This window comes from Zalophus californianus, chromosome 4, assembly GCF_009762305.2.
Source record: "Zalophus californianus isolate mZalCal1 chromosome 4, mZalCal1.pri.v2, whole genome shotgun sequence".
Lineage (NCBI taxonomy): Eukaryota > Metazoa > Chordata > Mammalia > Carnivora > Otariidae > Zalophus > Zalophus californianus.
The window spans coordinates 38673087-38691020 of NC_045598.1; the positions used below are offsets into that span (position 1 = coordinate 38673087).

The 17934-nt window shown below is 39.9% G+C and overlaps 1 protein-coding gene across 1 annotated transcript in view; it reads right to left on the reverse strand.

Annotated features, from left to right (window-relative positions):
• LOC113933182 (BEN domain-containing protein 5) overlaps positions 1-17934 on the reverse strand; it is a 1542215-nt gene that overhangs the window by 501420 nt on the left and 1022861 nt on the right. The window contains exon 5 of the mRNA XM_035727241.1: positions 5538-5754. Within this exon, the coding sequence (XP_035583134.1) occupies positions 5538-5754 (217 nt within the window). The remainder of the gene's footprint in view (positions 1-5537; positions 5755-17934) is intronic.

Consider the following 17934-nt stretch of genomic DNA (forward strand, 5'->3'; position numbering starts at 1 on the left):
GAGAGAATGTGATCAGGCAGGAGACTAGAACAAAGCCATACACTAGTGATTTAGGGTATATTTTGATCTGTTAGAAAAAATTGTATGTCAAAATTTTAAAGAGAGAACCACTTATATATATATGCCAAAAATAAGGGTAACAACTATGAAGGGATAAAAATATGACCCTAAAAATAAAAATAAAAAATTTTTTTTTAAAAAGGGATAAGATGTTGTTTGAAAAAGGGAAAAAGAAAAATTCAAAAAAAAAAAACAGGTAAAAAAATTAACTTTGGAAAACTAATGAATCATGGTAAAAAAGCCATGAATTCTATGTGCAGTATTCCCCTAGCGCTGGAGTTCTCCCATTCTCCCTGATCGGTAAACTTGGTCTTGGCTTGCTGGCTGTTCGTGCTGATCTTCTGGGGGAGGGGCCTGTTGCCGTGGTTCCCAAATGTCTTTGCCGGAGGCGGAATTACCCCGCCCTTGTGAATCCGGGCTAAGCAAGCTGCTTGGGTTTGCTCTCAGGAGCTTTTTTTCCCTGCAAGCTCTCGGTACAGCTTTGGAGGACCAGGGTGAAAATGGTGGCCTCCCAATCTCCGCCTGGAGGAGCTGAGAACTCAGGGCCCCGCTCCTCAGTGTGCCCCCAGAGAAAAGCAGTCACTCCCGTCTCCCCGGTCTCCGGCCGCACTCCGTGCTCACCCGGCCTGTGATTGAGTGTTTCTATCTCTGGCACCCGACCCCGTGTGGAGTCTCCAAACCCAGCAGATCCCTGCGGTGCACTCACGCGCCGCTCCTCCCGGGGGAGGAAGGGGAGTCTCCCCGGCTCTGCCGCTTTTTGGGTCCCTGCTGGAGGAGCAGTGGCCCGACTGGGCCGCGGATCACAGTCTATGGCAACCCCGAGCTGAGAGCCCACGCCTGGCTCCGTCTCTGCAGTCGGCTTCCCCGCTCCCATACCTGGGAGCTCTGCCGCACTCAGGCACCCCCGGTCTTTCTGTGACCCCGAGGGTCCTGAGACCATACTGTCCCGCGAGGGTTCCACCCCTGCTTAGCCACTGGAGCGACGTCCCTCAGCGGAGCCGACTTCTAAGAGTTCCGATTTTGTGCTCCGCGGCTCTATCACTTGCCAGAAGTGGCCGATGGAGGCCCCCCTTCCCCACCGTCTATCCTTCCGAGTATCGCCTCGGATTCACTTCTCCGCACGTCCTACCTTCCAGAAAGTGGTCACTTTTCTGTTCAGAGTATTGTTACTATTCTTATCTTTGATCTCCTGTTGAGTTCGTAAGTGTTCAGAATGGTTTGATCCCTATTCAGCTGAATTCCTGAGACCAGATGAAATCCAGGTCTCCTACTCCTCCGCCATCTTGCTCTGCCCCCTCAAACCAGACTTCTAACCAACTGCCACCATGCAATGTCTTTAGCTATATCCTGCTGTCTGGACTGCCTTCTCCCCAACTCTATATTTAGTATTCCTACCCATCTTATAAGACTTAGCTTAAAGCCTACCTTCTCCCTGCTGGTTAGTCTGACCAATAACTCTCTAAACAACTCATGAGATCCTTAATTATATACTTTAAAAATATTATTTCTGTTTGAATATGTCTTATTTCCTCAGGTATAGAATACATTTCTGGAAGAACACCAAGATTTGTTTTATATCCCTCAGTACCCCTCATAAAGTCTGAAGTAGGACAAGGGTCTCAACTTGTTTCTCTTTTTTTCCCCAAGGAGTTCCTCAAAAAATAATTTGAAAACACTATTCAAGTCTAACTTTTTTATCTTATAGATGAAAACCTGTCTCCAGAAAGGGTAAGTAATATTCAAGGTCATATGAGTAACTCGGTATTAGAGTTGAAAACGAAATTTAGGCTTCCTGTGGCAGAGATATCAGGCTGTCCTTCAATATCAGTTCTCATATATATCTACAGGACTGTCAATTTTTAGCTGGAAACATGGTCACCCAGAACGAAGACTTCATGTCTCATCCTTACTTTAGAGAAGGGTGGGTATGAGTTCTATGAAATGGAATAGAAGAGAAAGTGCTATGTAACTGCATCTTCTTCTTTCTCTCCATATCTTCTTCATCCTGCTGCCTAAAACATAGATGTGATGGTAGAATTCCATCCTGGATCCACACTGGATTCATTCTTCCATTTATTCAATAATCTATGTAATAGCCATTCAGTATGTACCTCCATTCTGTTTGGCATAAATCTAAGAAGGGGCTTGGGTGGACACAGGAATGAAATATACAAATCCTGCCCTTAAAATTAAAAGTCACAAGTATTGAATGAACTTATCACTGTCTTAACTCATATTACAATTCATATGTCTGGCAAACACTCATCTCAGAATTTCTCTGACAGTCTTATCTCAGATAATCTCACTGTTTCCAGTAATAAATTGTTGATCAATCTATATGTGCTTAATATGTTCTATTTGTCTCACTACATTCACTCTCTGCTCTTCTGCATTTTCTTTGACCAGGGTGGCTTATCTGTATGGATTACATCAATGGGCTCTCTTGTCCTCTGACTTCTGGTTGGGCTGGTCAATAAGGACCCCTAGCAGGAAATCAGAGGGAAGTAGGAGAATGAGTTCTATGTATTTATTTTTCTTTGTATTTACTATATTTCTCTGTACTTATTTTTCTCAGCTCCCTCCTTGTGGAGTCATCTCAGGCTAACTTTGTTCCTTATCTGAAGGTCACTCAAGGTTCCACTCAAGGTGGCCCACTATATGACTCTCTACTATTGGGTTCCGGTGACCACTCCTTCCCTGCACACCCTTTGAACTTTTATTAGCCCCAGGGAAATGCACTATATGCTGTGGTTTCCCTACACATTGCCCACACCTTGTAAATAGCCCATTTGTTAAGCCCTCCTCGAATTATCCTAATGTGAGGCTCCCACCTGTTTCCTGCTAGCATGCTGACTGATACACCATGTGCCCCAATTCTCAGTTCGAAATATATAGGCACCAGATACCCATGCACCCACCAGAAGCACTGTTGGGAAGACGGTTTAGCAAAATCTAACTGCATAGAGAATCTCAAACTATAAGAATATCATCATGACCACTAGCTTTTGAGATCAGATTTGACACTCAGGTACTTGAGCCATACACAAGCCCTCTTTATTTCTTTCCTTTTTGGGGGTATCCTGGACTAGACTCTATGTCTTTTAAACAGCATAGTCTTGAAAACTTTTATTTGGAAGTGGGACTCCCTTCTAGGTGGAACTCAGAGTCACTGGGCAGAATCCATTTTTCCACCAACACATATCAGAACCTTGAGTATAGTATTTTCTGTCAATTCCACCAGTATCCTCACTTAGGATCTTTAAAGTACTCAATATGCCTATTTTAGGGGCACAGGCCACAGTTATTAAAGAATGAAACATATTTGCAAATGACACTACAGATAAAGGGCTGGTATCCAAGATCTATGAAGAACTTATCAAGCTCAACACCCAAAAAACCAATAATCAGGTCAAAAAATGGGCAGAAGACAGGAAAAGACACTTCTCTAAAGAAGACATTCAAATGGCTAACAGACGCATGAAAAAATGTTCATCATCATTAGCCATCAGGGAAATTCAAATCAAAACCACATTGAGATACCACCTTACACCAGTTAGAATGGCAAACATTGACAGGGTAAGAAACAACAAATGTTGGAGAGGTTGTGGAGAAAAGGGAACCCTCTTACACTGCTGGTGGAAATGCAAGTTGTACAGCCACTTTGGAAAGCAGTGTGGAGGTGCCTCAAAAAACTAAAAATAGAGCTACCCTATGACCCAGCAATTGCACTCCTGGGTATTTACCCCAGAGACACAGATGTAGTGAAAAGAAGGGCCATATGCACCCCAATTTTCATAGCAGCAATGTCCACAATAGCCAAACTGCGGAAAGAGCCGAGATGCCCTTCAACAGATGAATGGATAAAGAAGATGTGGTCCATATATACAATGGAATATTACTCAGCCATCAGAAAGGATGAATACCCGGTGATTAACATAACAATAAAAAAATTTAAAGAAAAAAAAAAGGATGAATACCCAACTTTTACATCAACATGGATGGGACTGGAGGAGATTATGCTAAGTGAAATATATCACGCAGAGAAAGTCAATTATCATATGGTTTCACTTATTTGTGGAACATAAGAAATAGCATGGAGGACATTAGGAGAAGGAAGGGAAGAATGAAGGGGGGGAATCGGAGGGAGAGATGAACCATGAGAGACTATGGACTCTGAGAAACAAACAGGGTTTTAGAAGGGAGGGGGGAGGGAGGATGGGTTAGCCCGGTGATGGGTATTAAGGAGGGCACGTACTGCATGGAGCACTGGGTGTTATATGAAAACAATGGATCCTGGATCGCCACATCAAAAACTAATGATGTATTGTATGGTGACTAACATAACATAATAAAATTTAAAAAATTTAAAAAAATATGTAAAAATAAACTTAAACACAGAAGTTAAAAAAAAAGAATGAAACATAAAGCCAATTTGTCACCTGCTTATTCATTACAATTAACTGAAGTATCACTGACCACAGAGAACAATAGTAGGCAGAATAATGCACCCCTTTCCCAAAATGTCTACATTCTAATCCCAGAAAACTATGAATATATTACTTTATATGACAAAAGAGACTTTACCAAAGTGATTAAGTTAAAGATCTTTAGATAGAGATATTATCCTGGATAATCTGGATGAGCCCAACATAATCACAAGGGTCCTTATAAGTAAAAGAGGGAGGCAGGAGATTCAGTGTCAGAGTGATGCAGCATGAGAAAGACTCAACCAGCCATTGCTGGCTTTGAAGATGGAAGGGAACTGCAAGCTAAGAAATGCAAACAGCCTCTAGAAGCTGGAAAGAACAGGGAAATGAATTCTCTCCTGGAACCTCCAAAAGGAATGCAGACCTGCTGATACCTTTGTTTTAGCCCAGTGAGGTCAATTTCAGACTTCTCCTGCACCGTAAGATAATAAATTTGTGTTGTTGTAAGCCACCAAGTTCATGGCAATTTGTTATGCCACCAATAGGAAATAATTCAGAATGTAAGACTGAAATCTCCAGACCCAGAGAAGTAAACCTGGGAGGGAAGAAGTGTTGGGAACTGATGGATGGCAGAGACAGAACACATCGTGGGCAGCACAACCAAACTGCACACCACTTGCTAACCTGCACTGCAGGCAAGTTGAATTCATTAAAAGACAAATGTATTTTTTATCTCAGGGGCTCACACTCATAAAATGCTTTCATGCCTTTAATAGGCCTGTAACACCTGGTAGGAGCCTCCTTCTTTTCTCACCAGAGTTTTTGTATTTTGTTAGAGAGCATCATCAGCTTCAATTCAGAAGGACAAGCATCTGTCTCATATCTTATTGTGTGACTTCCTCTTGGCCACAGAGGCAAAGAATAGCACAATAAAAATAATTATACTTAAAAGTTCCAGAGCATATACAAAGCATCAATATCCATTGCATTCTATAAAAACTCATTACAAAGCTCCTCCCCCAAGGCTGCCTATTTCTGAGTAGGCCTTACCACGCTCTGACCCAGCTGCTCCCGAAAGAAGTAATCCATGTTTCTCTTTTGCAGGCTGTCAAGGTAATGCTGAAAGCGCGTGTATGTATATGGGTAGCAGTAAGCAAATTGGTAAATATCTTCTTCTCGGTCAAAACAAAATGCAAAGGACATCACATAATTTTTCCTATGGTCCGGGCACCGGTAGTAGTAAACATTTTTAGGTGGCAGCCTTTGCCTGAAAGATACAAACAAAAAAATGTGGGCATATCAGATAGATAATCATTCAAGCTTCAAAAGGTAATAAACAAGAAGCGAAAAACTATAACATCAAGAACTCCACGTGGTGCCTGGGAACAAGAACCATACCATCTATGGTCCAAAAGAGACCAGGATTTGGCAACACTTTGTTCAAATTCTAGCCCTACCCTTTATCAGCTGTTTGGACAATGCAAAGTTGAACAAAGATTTTAGTCATTGTTTACTCTTATTTTGAGTACTTATTATATGCCTAGGCATTGTAATACATTCTTGATGTATAATGGTAAATAAGATAGGCAACGTGTTTGTCTTCATGGAATCTATACTCTGGTGAGGAAGCATTCAATGAAATATTAAAAATAAATATACAATATAGTTACAGACTCTTAAAGTGCCTTGAGAGCAGCTAAAGACTGTGATATTATACTGAAATAAATAGGGGAGGCCTACTCTTCCCTAGGAAGAGTTTGTTGCAGTTTTTGTATTACAAGGCTAATTCAGACCTTTTTAAAATAAGCTAATATGCATTGTAAATATTCAAAGGGAGGAAAGAATATTCAACATTTCTTTAAATTATTATTATGGTTTTCCTACAGAACATTCCATGACACTAATTTTCTACAGAGGCACTTTGGGAAATATGGCTTCAAATATACTGTGTAGGCCATTTTGCTAAGTCATCACGCTCATTCTCCAGTAAGGAACTCTGAAACATATACATGAGAAAAGGCAAAATGTTCCAGTCATAATTCCCATAACTTCTTTACATTCATCCACACTGTAGGCTCACTATACCCTCTCATGCTGTATGACATCCAAATTATTCACACTGCTTTCCTGCAGTGAATGCCTCTCATTTCTGTGCCTTCAAAATCCTGTTGATCCTACAACACCCATCTCAAACTGTGCCTTTTCTATTATCCACTGACAATTCCAGGCCCGTTCAGCTCCCACATTTTGCAGTAACTCTTGCTTCTTTATTGATGGCTTCATAAGTCTTATCCACTAGGATCGGTTTGGAAGATCTTTAGAGGCAGGTATGTTTCTGAGGGTTACTGGCACAGTAGGTGAAGGACGCAAGGCTCACCTGTAGGGGCTTGGCATTCAACTGAGAAGCCATGAGACACAGGATTATGTAGAGGACCGTGTGAAGAGGAGGGTATAGGTGATGAGGTTGAGAAAAAACAAGTTTGGTGGTGGCTCCAGGTACAACAGCCTGAAGAAAGTTGTTAAGAGCTCCCAGAGCATTGTAACATGTAGTTTGTTGCAGAATCTTGCTTCTACCTTGGTGTCCTTCTGAGGCTGCCTAAGTAGCCAGGGTGGGAAGTAAGGCTGTGGGCTTCCTGTGGAAGAGCAGAGGTTGCAAGACACTAATTCTGTACATATGGCAGCTTGTATTGTTTGCCTGTAGCCCTGGATCTTATGAATCTCACCCAAACATTAAGTAAAAATCAGAGAGGGGAAGAAGACAAAAATTAAGGAGGGAATGGAGGAAGAGAAGGATTGAGGGAAGAATGAGGGAAAAGAGAAAGCAAGGAATGAACAGAACATGCACAGTATGGGTTGTTTCTGGGGCTCATTCAGTACCTGATTTAATTCTTGTATCTCAAGGTGGGTATTATCCCACTTTGCAGATGTGGTCGTGGAGGCTCATAAAAGTTAAGGAGCTTACCCATGATCTCAAACAAGTAAATGATAGAGCTGAGACTCAGATTTGTTTCTGTCTTATTCCAAGTCCCGTACCTAGAACACTCCTCCATAATCCCTCTTGGTAAGTTATGAACTTCTGGCATTCCAGATATGAGTGTGTGCAAAAGCCAGGAGGCAAGAGAGAACAAGTAAAATGTTGGAACTGAAAGGAATTCATGATGACTGAAGCACAAAGAGTGAGAGGGGAAATCATGAGAAATGGGTCTGAAGAGGAAGGCAGAAGTCAGACTGGAAAGGGACCCTATAAACCATGTTAAAGAATTTAAAAATTATCCTGAAGTCACAGGGTACCTTTCAAGTGAGTGAAAGAAGTTAAGCATCATGACTGTGCCAGGCCATGGAATCGATGACAGTGGACAGAAGGATAGGAGAGCAGCTGCACAGGTGTAGAAAACAAGACAGATTTGACTGTATTAGAAAAAAGTGGCTGAAGTGATGGCACATAAAGTCTAATATGGTTGAGAGCCTGAAAGTGCTGAGGAGGGTGGAGTGGTATAGAGAAGAGCATAAGCAACAAAGGAACAGGGCTTTGCACCATAAATGTCAGTGGTAGTATCAAAGGCTGTCTACGGATGTGCTTGGACCCACCAGCAGAATCCATTTGCCTCCTACTCCCAAAATCACCACAAATAAATATGCAAGTAACAACAGTCTTGTTGTAATGCAAATCTAACTTTAAGACAAGCCCCTCCTAGGCACTCCTCCTTTCTAACCAGATTGCTACTCTAGACCTTCCTATTTTGAAATGTTGGGGCTACCAGTGATGAGACAGAAATAATGGCCTGGAAGGTGCATGGGGAGTGAAGAGAAAAGTCATCTCCTCCTGATATTTCTGTATGTGGAGTAAGAGAATGCGCAGCTCTTGAGAGGGTAATGGGGCGGGGGGGGATAATGGCCTCCATATCAGGTCTTACTTCATTGTTTTATGTAGCAAATATTTGTTAAGTATCAAGCACCAAGCATTGTTCGATTAAGAGAAGAGGTAAAGGAAGCAGTGGACTAAAAGACTGAGAACCCAAGTGAGATTATTAACCATAAAGCTGAGTTTCAGAGGAAAAGGTGGAAAGTTCAGGATAGAGAAAGGAACAGTGGACAACCAAGATCAGACCAGTGCAGAGAGGAGGCTATGGAAAGAACAGGTAATGGTCTACATGTCTGACATGACTGAACATGCAAGAATGTGAGGCTGGTGGAATAACCTAGGCTCAGGGTTCCAGATTTGCATTCAAGTTGAAAGTGGCCTGGAGGTCTCTCATCAGTGGTCTGTGATACTGGCTTCAGACCCTGGCTCACAGATCTGAGCACAAGGTGAGCATGTCTTCATATGCTAGTGATTCCTACAGTGATAGGCCCCTCGGGTTATACTGATGTTCTCAACTCTTCATTTACTAGTATATCCAATCAGGGTCCAAGCTTTAAAGTCAGTCACCCCAGTTTTCTCCTATTCTAGCCAAGTTTAGCAACTTGATTCTGAGAGCCTGCCATCCCCACCAAATTTGATTATGTGCTATCAAGAGAATTCATCTAATGCCTGCAGCTGTCCCAGCTCCTCTCCTGAGTGGGTTGGATGCCTAACCTGATTTGCAGACAGAGTGAAGGTAATGGGCCCTCGGGCAATCATTCAAGGAAGCTGAGATCCTGCTCAGGGCTTAGATTTTCTAGACTCTGCTAAGAATACAAATAAAAATCTGTTTGAGAAGAGCTCAGTAGGCCAAATTCATGAGGACTTTCAAGTAACACAAAGAAGAGAGGAAAATAAAGCTGGTACTAAGTAGGAAAAATGTCTCTCTCATTTGTAATGCACTTCTGGTTTATCTCTTATTTTGCTTATTATATTTTTACTATGTCTCAGGCATCATGTTAAATGTTTTATATGCATTTCATTTAAACTTCACAATAACCCCATGAGCCAGGGGCTATTAACATCCCCTTTACACAGACAAGAAAACTGAAGCTCAAAGAGGTAAAAAAAAATTCCCTGAAGTGGCAAGGTTAGTAATCCACAGAGCTTGTATTAGACTCCGACGTCTGTGCTCATAATCCCTATGGTACCACACCACTCTCCTTTTCCCCCTTGCCATCCAGCTCATAGCCTTATTTCTGCTTCCAGAAAAATCTGCTCTCACAGTACTCTCTTGCTAAAGACTCTTCAAACAGCTCCCTATCTTTACATTCTGGTTTAGCCCGCAGGGCTTCCTGAGATCTTCCTGTCATCTGGTATCATCAGCCATTTCTTCCTCCTTGAACCTCCTTGAATACTGAGCTACTCACAACTCCCTAATACAATTTTATGCCATTCCTCCCATCCCTCTATGGGATCTCTTTGTATTTGATCTTCTTTCCATTTGGACTGCCTTCCTTGCCATCTTACCTACTTGGTGAACTGCTACTCACAGATGTGGTATAAGGTAGATTGTCAAGGCTAAAATAATTTTTAAACAAACTAGTTAATTAATGGACAAAAGAATGTATAAATAAGTGTTTGTCCTTTAACACACTTCTTCTCTGAATCCTTCTCTGACCAATTTTCATTAATTTTCTCTCTACTTTAACATATATTAAAATAAGTTTCATAACTTGGTATATTCCTTAACAATGAACACCAAAAGTAAATGGAGACTTCTTCAAAGAAAGGGTAGGCTTTTTGAAGACAGGAAGAGTGTCACCTTTTTCCTCTCTTTCTCACTAGAAATGGCACAGAGAATTTAACAATACTTGCTTATTTTAAAAAGCTATGATAAAAGGAAAAGAAGACTCATCTCTGAAGATAAATGGTAGATATCATAGGGAGGTAGATTTTAGTTCAGTATAGAGACTCTTTAGCATTCAACTGGTGAAGGGAAAGTAGAAAGGTCCACGTTACAGGGGAGTATGAGCATGGGAAGCTTTATGGGATCCCATAAAATAAGTTCTTATAGTTGATGTTAGGTTAGACAAGGCAGCCTTCTGATTCCATTTAATACAGTTAGTCTGAGATATCAGTGAAAACAATACAACAATGATGATAATAGTTATTACAATTATAATTCCTAATATGTATACATATCATTGACCCTGTGTATAATTTAAGTACATTATGATGTATTAAGTCCTTTAATCCTCACAACCATCTTCTAAGATTATTCCTTTTATCCCAATGATAGGATGAAAATGAAGATGGGGTCAAGAATGCTTGTTCTTAAGAAGAAATTTGTCCATGACTCCCCAGAAGACTTCATAAAGGAAATAGTCCAACATTTGATTCTGCCAAAGATGTAGAGATTCAAGACTTGGAGCGTGTGCTCTCAGGACCTAGAAACTAAAGGCTGATCCAGTTCTTGGAACAAACCATCATCCTGGGTCCATCCTGATGACTGAAGAGGGCATCCACATGTGTGAGGGGACCCTGTAACTCACATCCTCAGATCCAGTCATGCATGCACATGTGAGTGAGCAAAGCACACACACACACACACACACACACACATTCACACACATGCATGTACATACTGAACACATTCACAATCATACCATATATACTTCTCTATTATAGCCTCTTTTTCATTATATCAATTTGAATATATAACTTTCTCCACCATTAGATCGAGCCCCCACCTGCCCCCGAGGGCAGGGATGATATACTGTTCATCTCTGGTTCTGCAGGACCTATACAGAGCTTTGCATTGACGTTCTTGAAAATGCTTATGAATTGGGTAAATGAATATATTTGTGAGTGAACTTTAAGGGATTAACAAATTGGAATAAATAATTTCAGCCATACCAATATATGTATACTTTGCTCTCTCCATGTGAAACTGAGTCATGCCCTGAACACATTAGGTTCTCACAAACCTTCATGTTTTCAGAAATGCTTTTCCTTCCCTCTGCAATTGCCATTCCCATATTGTTCTACATAGTACATCCCTATGTAGAGAAGTGAGACCCAGCTCAAATGACATTTCCTCTATGAAAGCTTTGTCAGCAACTCCATGAACTAATTGCTCTAAATGCTAATCTCAGCTCACTATTATCTAACTGCTGTATTTCTGATTCATCTCAAAATCCATAGCACTTAGTACAGTGCTTGGCCCTGAAGAGGAGATCAAACATATTTGTTGAATGAATGAGTGAGTGAATTTATGATTTAATGAACAAATGAATGATTCCTTCCCATTTACCATCCTCTCTGCCTTCTCTCCAAACCATCAGTAAAATTCCCAGTGCATCATTTTGGAGGTTAGTAGAACACAGAGGAAGAAAAGAAGCCCAGGACCTAATGGAATACACAGGGCTCGCTAAAAAACAGCATTCTCTGCCCTCCTCAAGAACCCTGAAAGACAGGAGCCCTAATTTCCTCTTTAATCTAGCAGAAAAATACGGATATGGATAGATGAGTTCCAATCCCACATTCTTTTTTTTTTTGTTATGTTATATTAATCACCATACATTACATCATTAGTTTTTTTTTTTTAAGATTTTATTTATTTATTTGACAGAGAGAGACACAGCGAGAGACGGAACACAAGCAGGGGGAGTGGGAGAGGGAGAAGCAGGCTTCCTGCGGAGCAGGGAGCCTGATGCGGGGCTTGATCCCAGGACCCTGGGATCATGACCTGAGCCGAAGGCAGACGCTTAATGACTGAGCCACCCAGGCTAGTTTTTGATGCAGTGTTCCATGATTCATTGTTTGCATATAACACCCAGTGCTCCACGCAGAACGTGCCCTCTTTAATACCCATCACCAAGCTAACCCATCCCCCCACCCCCCTCCCCTCTAGAACCTCAGTTTGTTTCTCAGAGTCCATAGACTCTCATGGTTCGTCTTCCCCTCCGATTTCCCCCCAATCCCACATTCTTTCTAGACACTAGACACATTTTTTCTTCATATTAGCAGAAAGGAAAATAATTTTTTCAGATTGTAAATTCTAAAGGAGGTATGCAAAACAAAGTCACTCAAATACTCCCAAAGGGGTAACATATATTAATCACCTTCCATATATTAATAAGGTGTTACCTATTTGATGCACACTATTATCTGACTGATAGACACATTCTCCCCACCATACCAAGGCTGTGCTTACTGAAATTAGCCAACAATTGCAATTGCAGAAACAGTCTTCATTTTCTTTCTTCATTGACCCAGGGATGGGAAGCAACAATTTTCCAGGTATATATGAAATTAAGGTAAGACTTCATCCTTCTTCCTTTCATAAGGGCAGCTGAATCTCTGGTTTGTCATCCATGCTAACATGTGGCCTTTAGTTTACATTTAGCTGGAATAACCTAGACCGTCACCTGGCTTGAGCCAGTTGGCTCCTTCTTTTCTTCTCCAGTGTCTGGCACAGCCAGGCAGTTGGTATGGATGCCCGCATTATAAATCCACCCTCCCTAGGCAAACAGGACCCACTCCTAATTCTAATCCTATCTTCCCCCAAATAATTATAATGGTGCTCCTGTCACCAGCATATCTATTCTTTTCTTTCCCCCACACTTTGTCACAGCTAATCTCTTGGTGAGTCATAGGGAGGGGGAGAAAAAGAGAGTGAGGGAGTGCTAAGATACAGGCAACACATTTTTACACACGGTGTCTAATCAGATTACCATCTTATCAGAGGCTGATGGGCACTAGTGGTGGGAGGAGAGAGACAGAGCTATATATTGCCAGCTGAATTTTTGATAACAAAAAGACACTGCTCGATTCTTGAATTAACCTTTTTGTCCTACACACTCTATTGTTTATTTTTCATAGTTTATTTTATATATAGGGTTTTTATTTTTTTATTTTTTTATCTGCGCCTTCTGGAGAAGGACACCTACACACTGTGGGGCAGCAGCTGCTTCTATTAATTCCAAGCCATTAAAAAAAAATAAAATTAAGGGGCACCTGGGTGGCTCAGTCGTTAAGCGTCTGCCTTCAGCTCGGGTCATGATCCCAGGGTTCTGGGATCGAGCCCCACATCGGGCTCCCTGCTCTGCGGGAAGCCTGCTTCTCCCTCTCCCACTCCCCCTGCTTGTGTTCCTTCTCTAGCTGTGTCTCTCTCTGTCAAATAAAAAAAAAAATTAAAAAAAAATAAAATTAAATTAAACCCAACTACTTTGGCTGGTTTAGAACTGGGGAAAACTGAGACTGATTATTCTCCCTGGTCATGGACAGCAACAGTATTCCTACCTACACGTGGTTGCTGGCAGAATGCTAATGCAATCAGAAACCCCAGGGATAGGCTCTCCATGCAAGGAGAGGCTCTAAGTCATGTACTCTATCTTCTCCATTCCAAATACCTGAGAGGAAGCAAGAAGACACTGGACAAGATACTAGGATTGCTATAGTTCTTGGGAAAGACCCTTCCTCTCTTTGTGCCTCAGTGTAAAATGTGGATACTAAAATGTGTCCTGTATCCCTCTTATGGTTGTTGTGACTCTTAGATGTAAAGGACTCTGCATTCAAAACTATAATTTGCTGGGATATAGGATGGTGTATGAGGCAGTATCAGAATGCTGGGTGCTTTGGGATGGGGTAGTAGGCTACAGCTGCAATGGTTCATGCTGGAACTGAAGTTTTGTATCAAAGTTACTTTGTTGCTGCATCATGGGCAGAAATACAATAAGGGTTCCTGGTGTGAGGTCACTAGATTAGCATCTTGTAATCCCCTTGCATGGGCCTAGCATATAGAAGGCACTCAATAAGTATTTTGAGTGAATGAATAAATAAGTCAGCCAGAGCTGAGTTTTTTTTTTTTTTTAAAGATTTTATTTATTTTTGACAGAGAGAGAGCACAAGCAGGGGGAACAGCAGAGAGAGAGGGAGAAGCAGACTCCCTGCTGAGCAGGGAGCCCGATGCGGGGCTCGATCCCAGGACCCCTAGATCATGACCTGAGCTGAAGGCAGACGCCCAACAACTGAGCCACCCAGGCGCCCCCAGAGCTGAGTTTTGATTAAACAGTCAGGACTGTGTTCACTTCCAGCTGTGGATGCCTTTTAGAAATGTAGTCATAGTGCAACAGAAAGAATGCAGGCTTGGGCTCTATTCTACTTCCATTACTTATCAGTCAGGTAGCCTTGCCTCTGGGTTTCCACATCTATAAGATGAAAATAACATCTAGCTTATGGATTTGTTTTGAGGATTAGAGATGAGATTTGTACTTGATATGTAATAGGTGCTCAGGAATGGTAACTCATTATCACAATGCTCTGTACAATGGATAGTTGGCATCACACTATCTCTTGGTTCAGAATAATGAATTCCAAGTTCACACTAAGTGTGCTTAAGGTGTGAAATGGGCAGTAAAGTCAGGGTAGGGGACAAAGGAATAAGTGACAAGGGATAGAGAACCATTTAAACATATAATTAAGAAAAACAGGGACAACCCTGTTTTCTCTTTTTGACCCTTCCCATACCCAATATAACCAACACCTCTCTTTTAAAGAGTATGCTGTCTGATAAAACTACATGTGTCTGTATGGATACAGGAAGGCAGTTAACTGTTCCATTCACAAATGGTGGTGGGAGAAGTATTCAAATGTGCTGCCCCCGCTGGCAGCTTGCTGTACCAGCCAACCATGCCCATGCAGCAACCTGCCAGATGCATAAAGCCTTCAGGTCACTTGTTGGGCAGACTGATAGGACATGTGGAAAATTACAGGTTAGGGGAAGGTAAAACATGTTTGGGAAATAGAGACTGAGCAGTCCTTCTTATAGAGAATAGTCTAATATCTTTTGGCATCATGTGGTGTAAATCTAAAATTATTTACTTAATTTTTTGGTTACTCTTAAAAAAAACTTCACAATAAATCCTTTCACCAGCAATGAGCTAAAAAATACAAAGGTGCATGTTTTAAAAAAGTTAAGTACTAACTTTTTATTTCTCATGAAATTTAGTAATGAACATGTAACTTATATAAGATGTTTGTTGATATTTATGATCCAGTGTAGGGGGTATACTGATAACATGACCACATAAAAACCAGAGAACATAAATCTGCTGAAGGAACATCAGCATCTACTTGATTTAACAGTTATTTTAAGAAAACTTATGCCCAAAGACTATAATTTACACACATAAAAGCAGGAGCATAGAAGAAAAATGATTGAAATATTTTAGAACAGTCCATGTACTATAATGAAAACCCACACTTCGGAGTGATGTGTAGTATCACTTTTATTTAGAGTACATGACTGTTCTTCTAAAATAATTTCAATCATTTTTAATTCCAAGTCTTGTATATAAAGTGGTAGCCATTAATGTCTTTTCACTGTTAGCAGAACTAAAACCAGCAGTTTTAAATCAGTGTCATCAGATATTTCAAACAGAAAATAATTTAACTTAATTCCAATGTAATTTAATTATTTTCAGCCAATTCATGGAATCAAAGTAAGGTTTTCCTAAATTTATTCCGTTGAAGGTAAAATATTGTCTTAGTGGTAATGTTATTGTTAATTCAGTAAAATAAAAAGTTCAACATTAAAAATAAATAGCTTATTTTTTGCTATAATAATGTGAATACAAATTTTGGTAAAAGCAATATAGTTGTTAAATCAACAAACCTCCACAGCAGAAATTTATTTTGAATTGGTTTGTGGTATCCATATAAATCATAATTGCATCCAAACAAGCTTCTATTTTCTACCTTCAAAATAGGAACTATAGTTCTCAAAATTTACACAAAGTAAGTGAACAATACAATTTTTATGAAGCTAATTGTAAACCACACAAACACAAAATTTTTGTTTTTTTCAGGGAGGCAGACCATGCTTATTTTCTTTACTGTCTGCCATCAATAGGATTTTAGAGATTTTGAGCCTTTAATAAGCTGTTTTGTTAATCAACATTGATTTTGCTTTTTTGTTTTTGCTGTAAATGAGACCCTTAAATTTTGTTAATAAGGCCTCTAAATAAGAACAAAATTTTGGTTGCATTTTGTTCAAAATCAACCGGAAATTTTTAATCAAATATTCAACAAATGAAGCACCAAAGTATTTCAACTTTTAAAGCTTTTATCAAATTGCAATTATTGAAAACAAAGCTTGCAAACAAGACATGACATTTATCTCTACAAAAGCATGGGAGGAACTGCATAAATTAAATGATGAAAGCACAATTGGAGTACAAGATTGAATTTTGAAATTCAATGATTATACTTTGGGATAACTTACTTTAGGAGGAGAATTTTGTGATGAAACTCCTAGTTTTAATTGGATATTTATACAGTATATTGTGCCAGAGTAGGATGAAATTGAGAAGGCCTACAATTATGCAGCATCTGCATTTGGTGAAAATTTAAGAGTCAAGAAGCATCATCTTATTTGACAAAAGTTGTTTTATAAAAAAATTAATCCAAGAAAATGTCTCTGAAGGGAGTAAACAGGAGACTAACTATGAAAATATTTGGACTGAAATGTTTACATATTTTAATACTAAAAAGTTTATAACTGAGAATGTTCCCTATTTAGGAGAATTTGCTCTAAGTTTACCAGGTACCTCAGCACCTATAGAAATAATGCCTTAAGGATATTACGATCTACAAAGAATAATTAGTTGAATGTGTCAACAATTTCAAACTTACTAACCATAAAATACAGTTCTGAAGAAGACTCAAGGCAATGTCATCAAAAATAAAAATAATAAAGCCTTATCATAAAAAATATATTCTTCATAAAAATAACAATGACATAGTATTAGATACACATGTAGCTAAGAAACTGGTTGAAGCATGTGAATATGCGCTGAAAGTTAGTGAATTGATTTAAAGAAAATAAATAGAAGTTTTTTCAAAAATTCTGCTTTAATCTATATGGATATATATTTATTTTATTTTACTTTATCTTTTTTAAAAAGATTTTATTTACTTATTTATTTGACAGAGAGAGAGAGAGAGAGCACAAGCAGGGGGAGTGGCAAGCAGAGGGAGAGGGAGAAGCAGGCTCCCCAAAGAGCAGAGAGCCCGATGCAAGGCTCGATCCCAGGACCCTGGGATCATGACCCGAGCTGAAGGCAGTTGGTGAACCAACTGAGTGACCCAGGCACCCCTATTTTATCTTTTACTTAAAACAAATTTTGATTTTAAAAACAATGATTTTGTTAGTCCAGTGTAATAAAACAATTGGTGGTCAATACACGAATATTTCAAAAAATGTACAAAACTTTATTTTTAGTTTCCCTGTTCACTTTCAGTTGGGATGATAAATTTATGTGGTCCTATCCATCTGCCAACCTGATTGCTATTCTTGAACGTCTTAAAGTTACCTAAAATTCAACCTGATTAAAATGGGTCTTCTGACCTCCTCCACACCTGGCCTTCTGAAAGTACACCCAACTCAGTAAATAGCCCCACCATCTCCATCCATTCAACTGGACAAGACAGAAACTTCAGAGGCCACCTTGATGTCTTCCTCTTTTTCACTTTTTCCTTCCTTTTTTCATTCAATAAATTTTGCTTAAGAGCGTCCCATGTTGCACTCTTCTATACGGT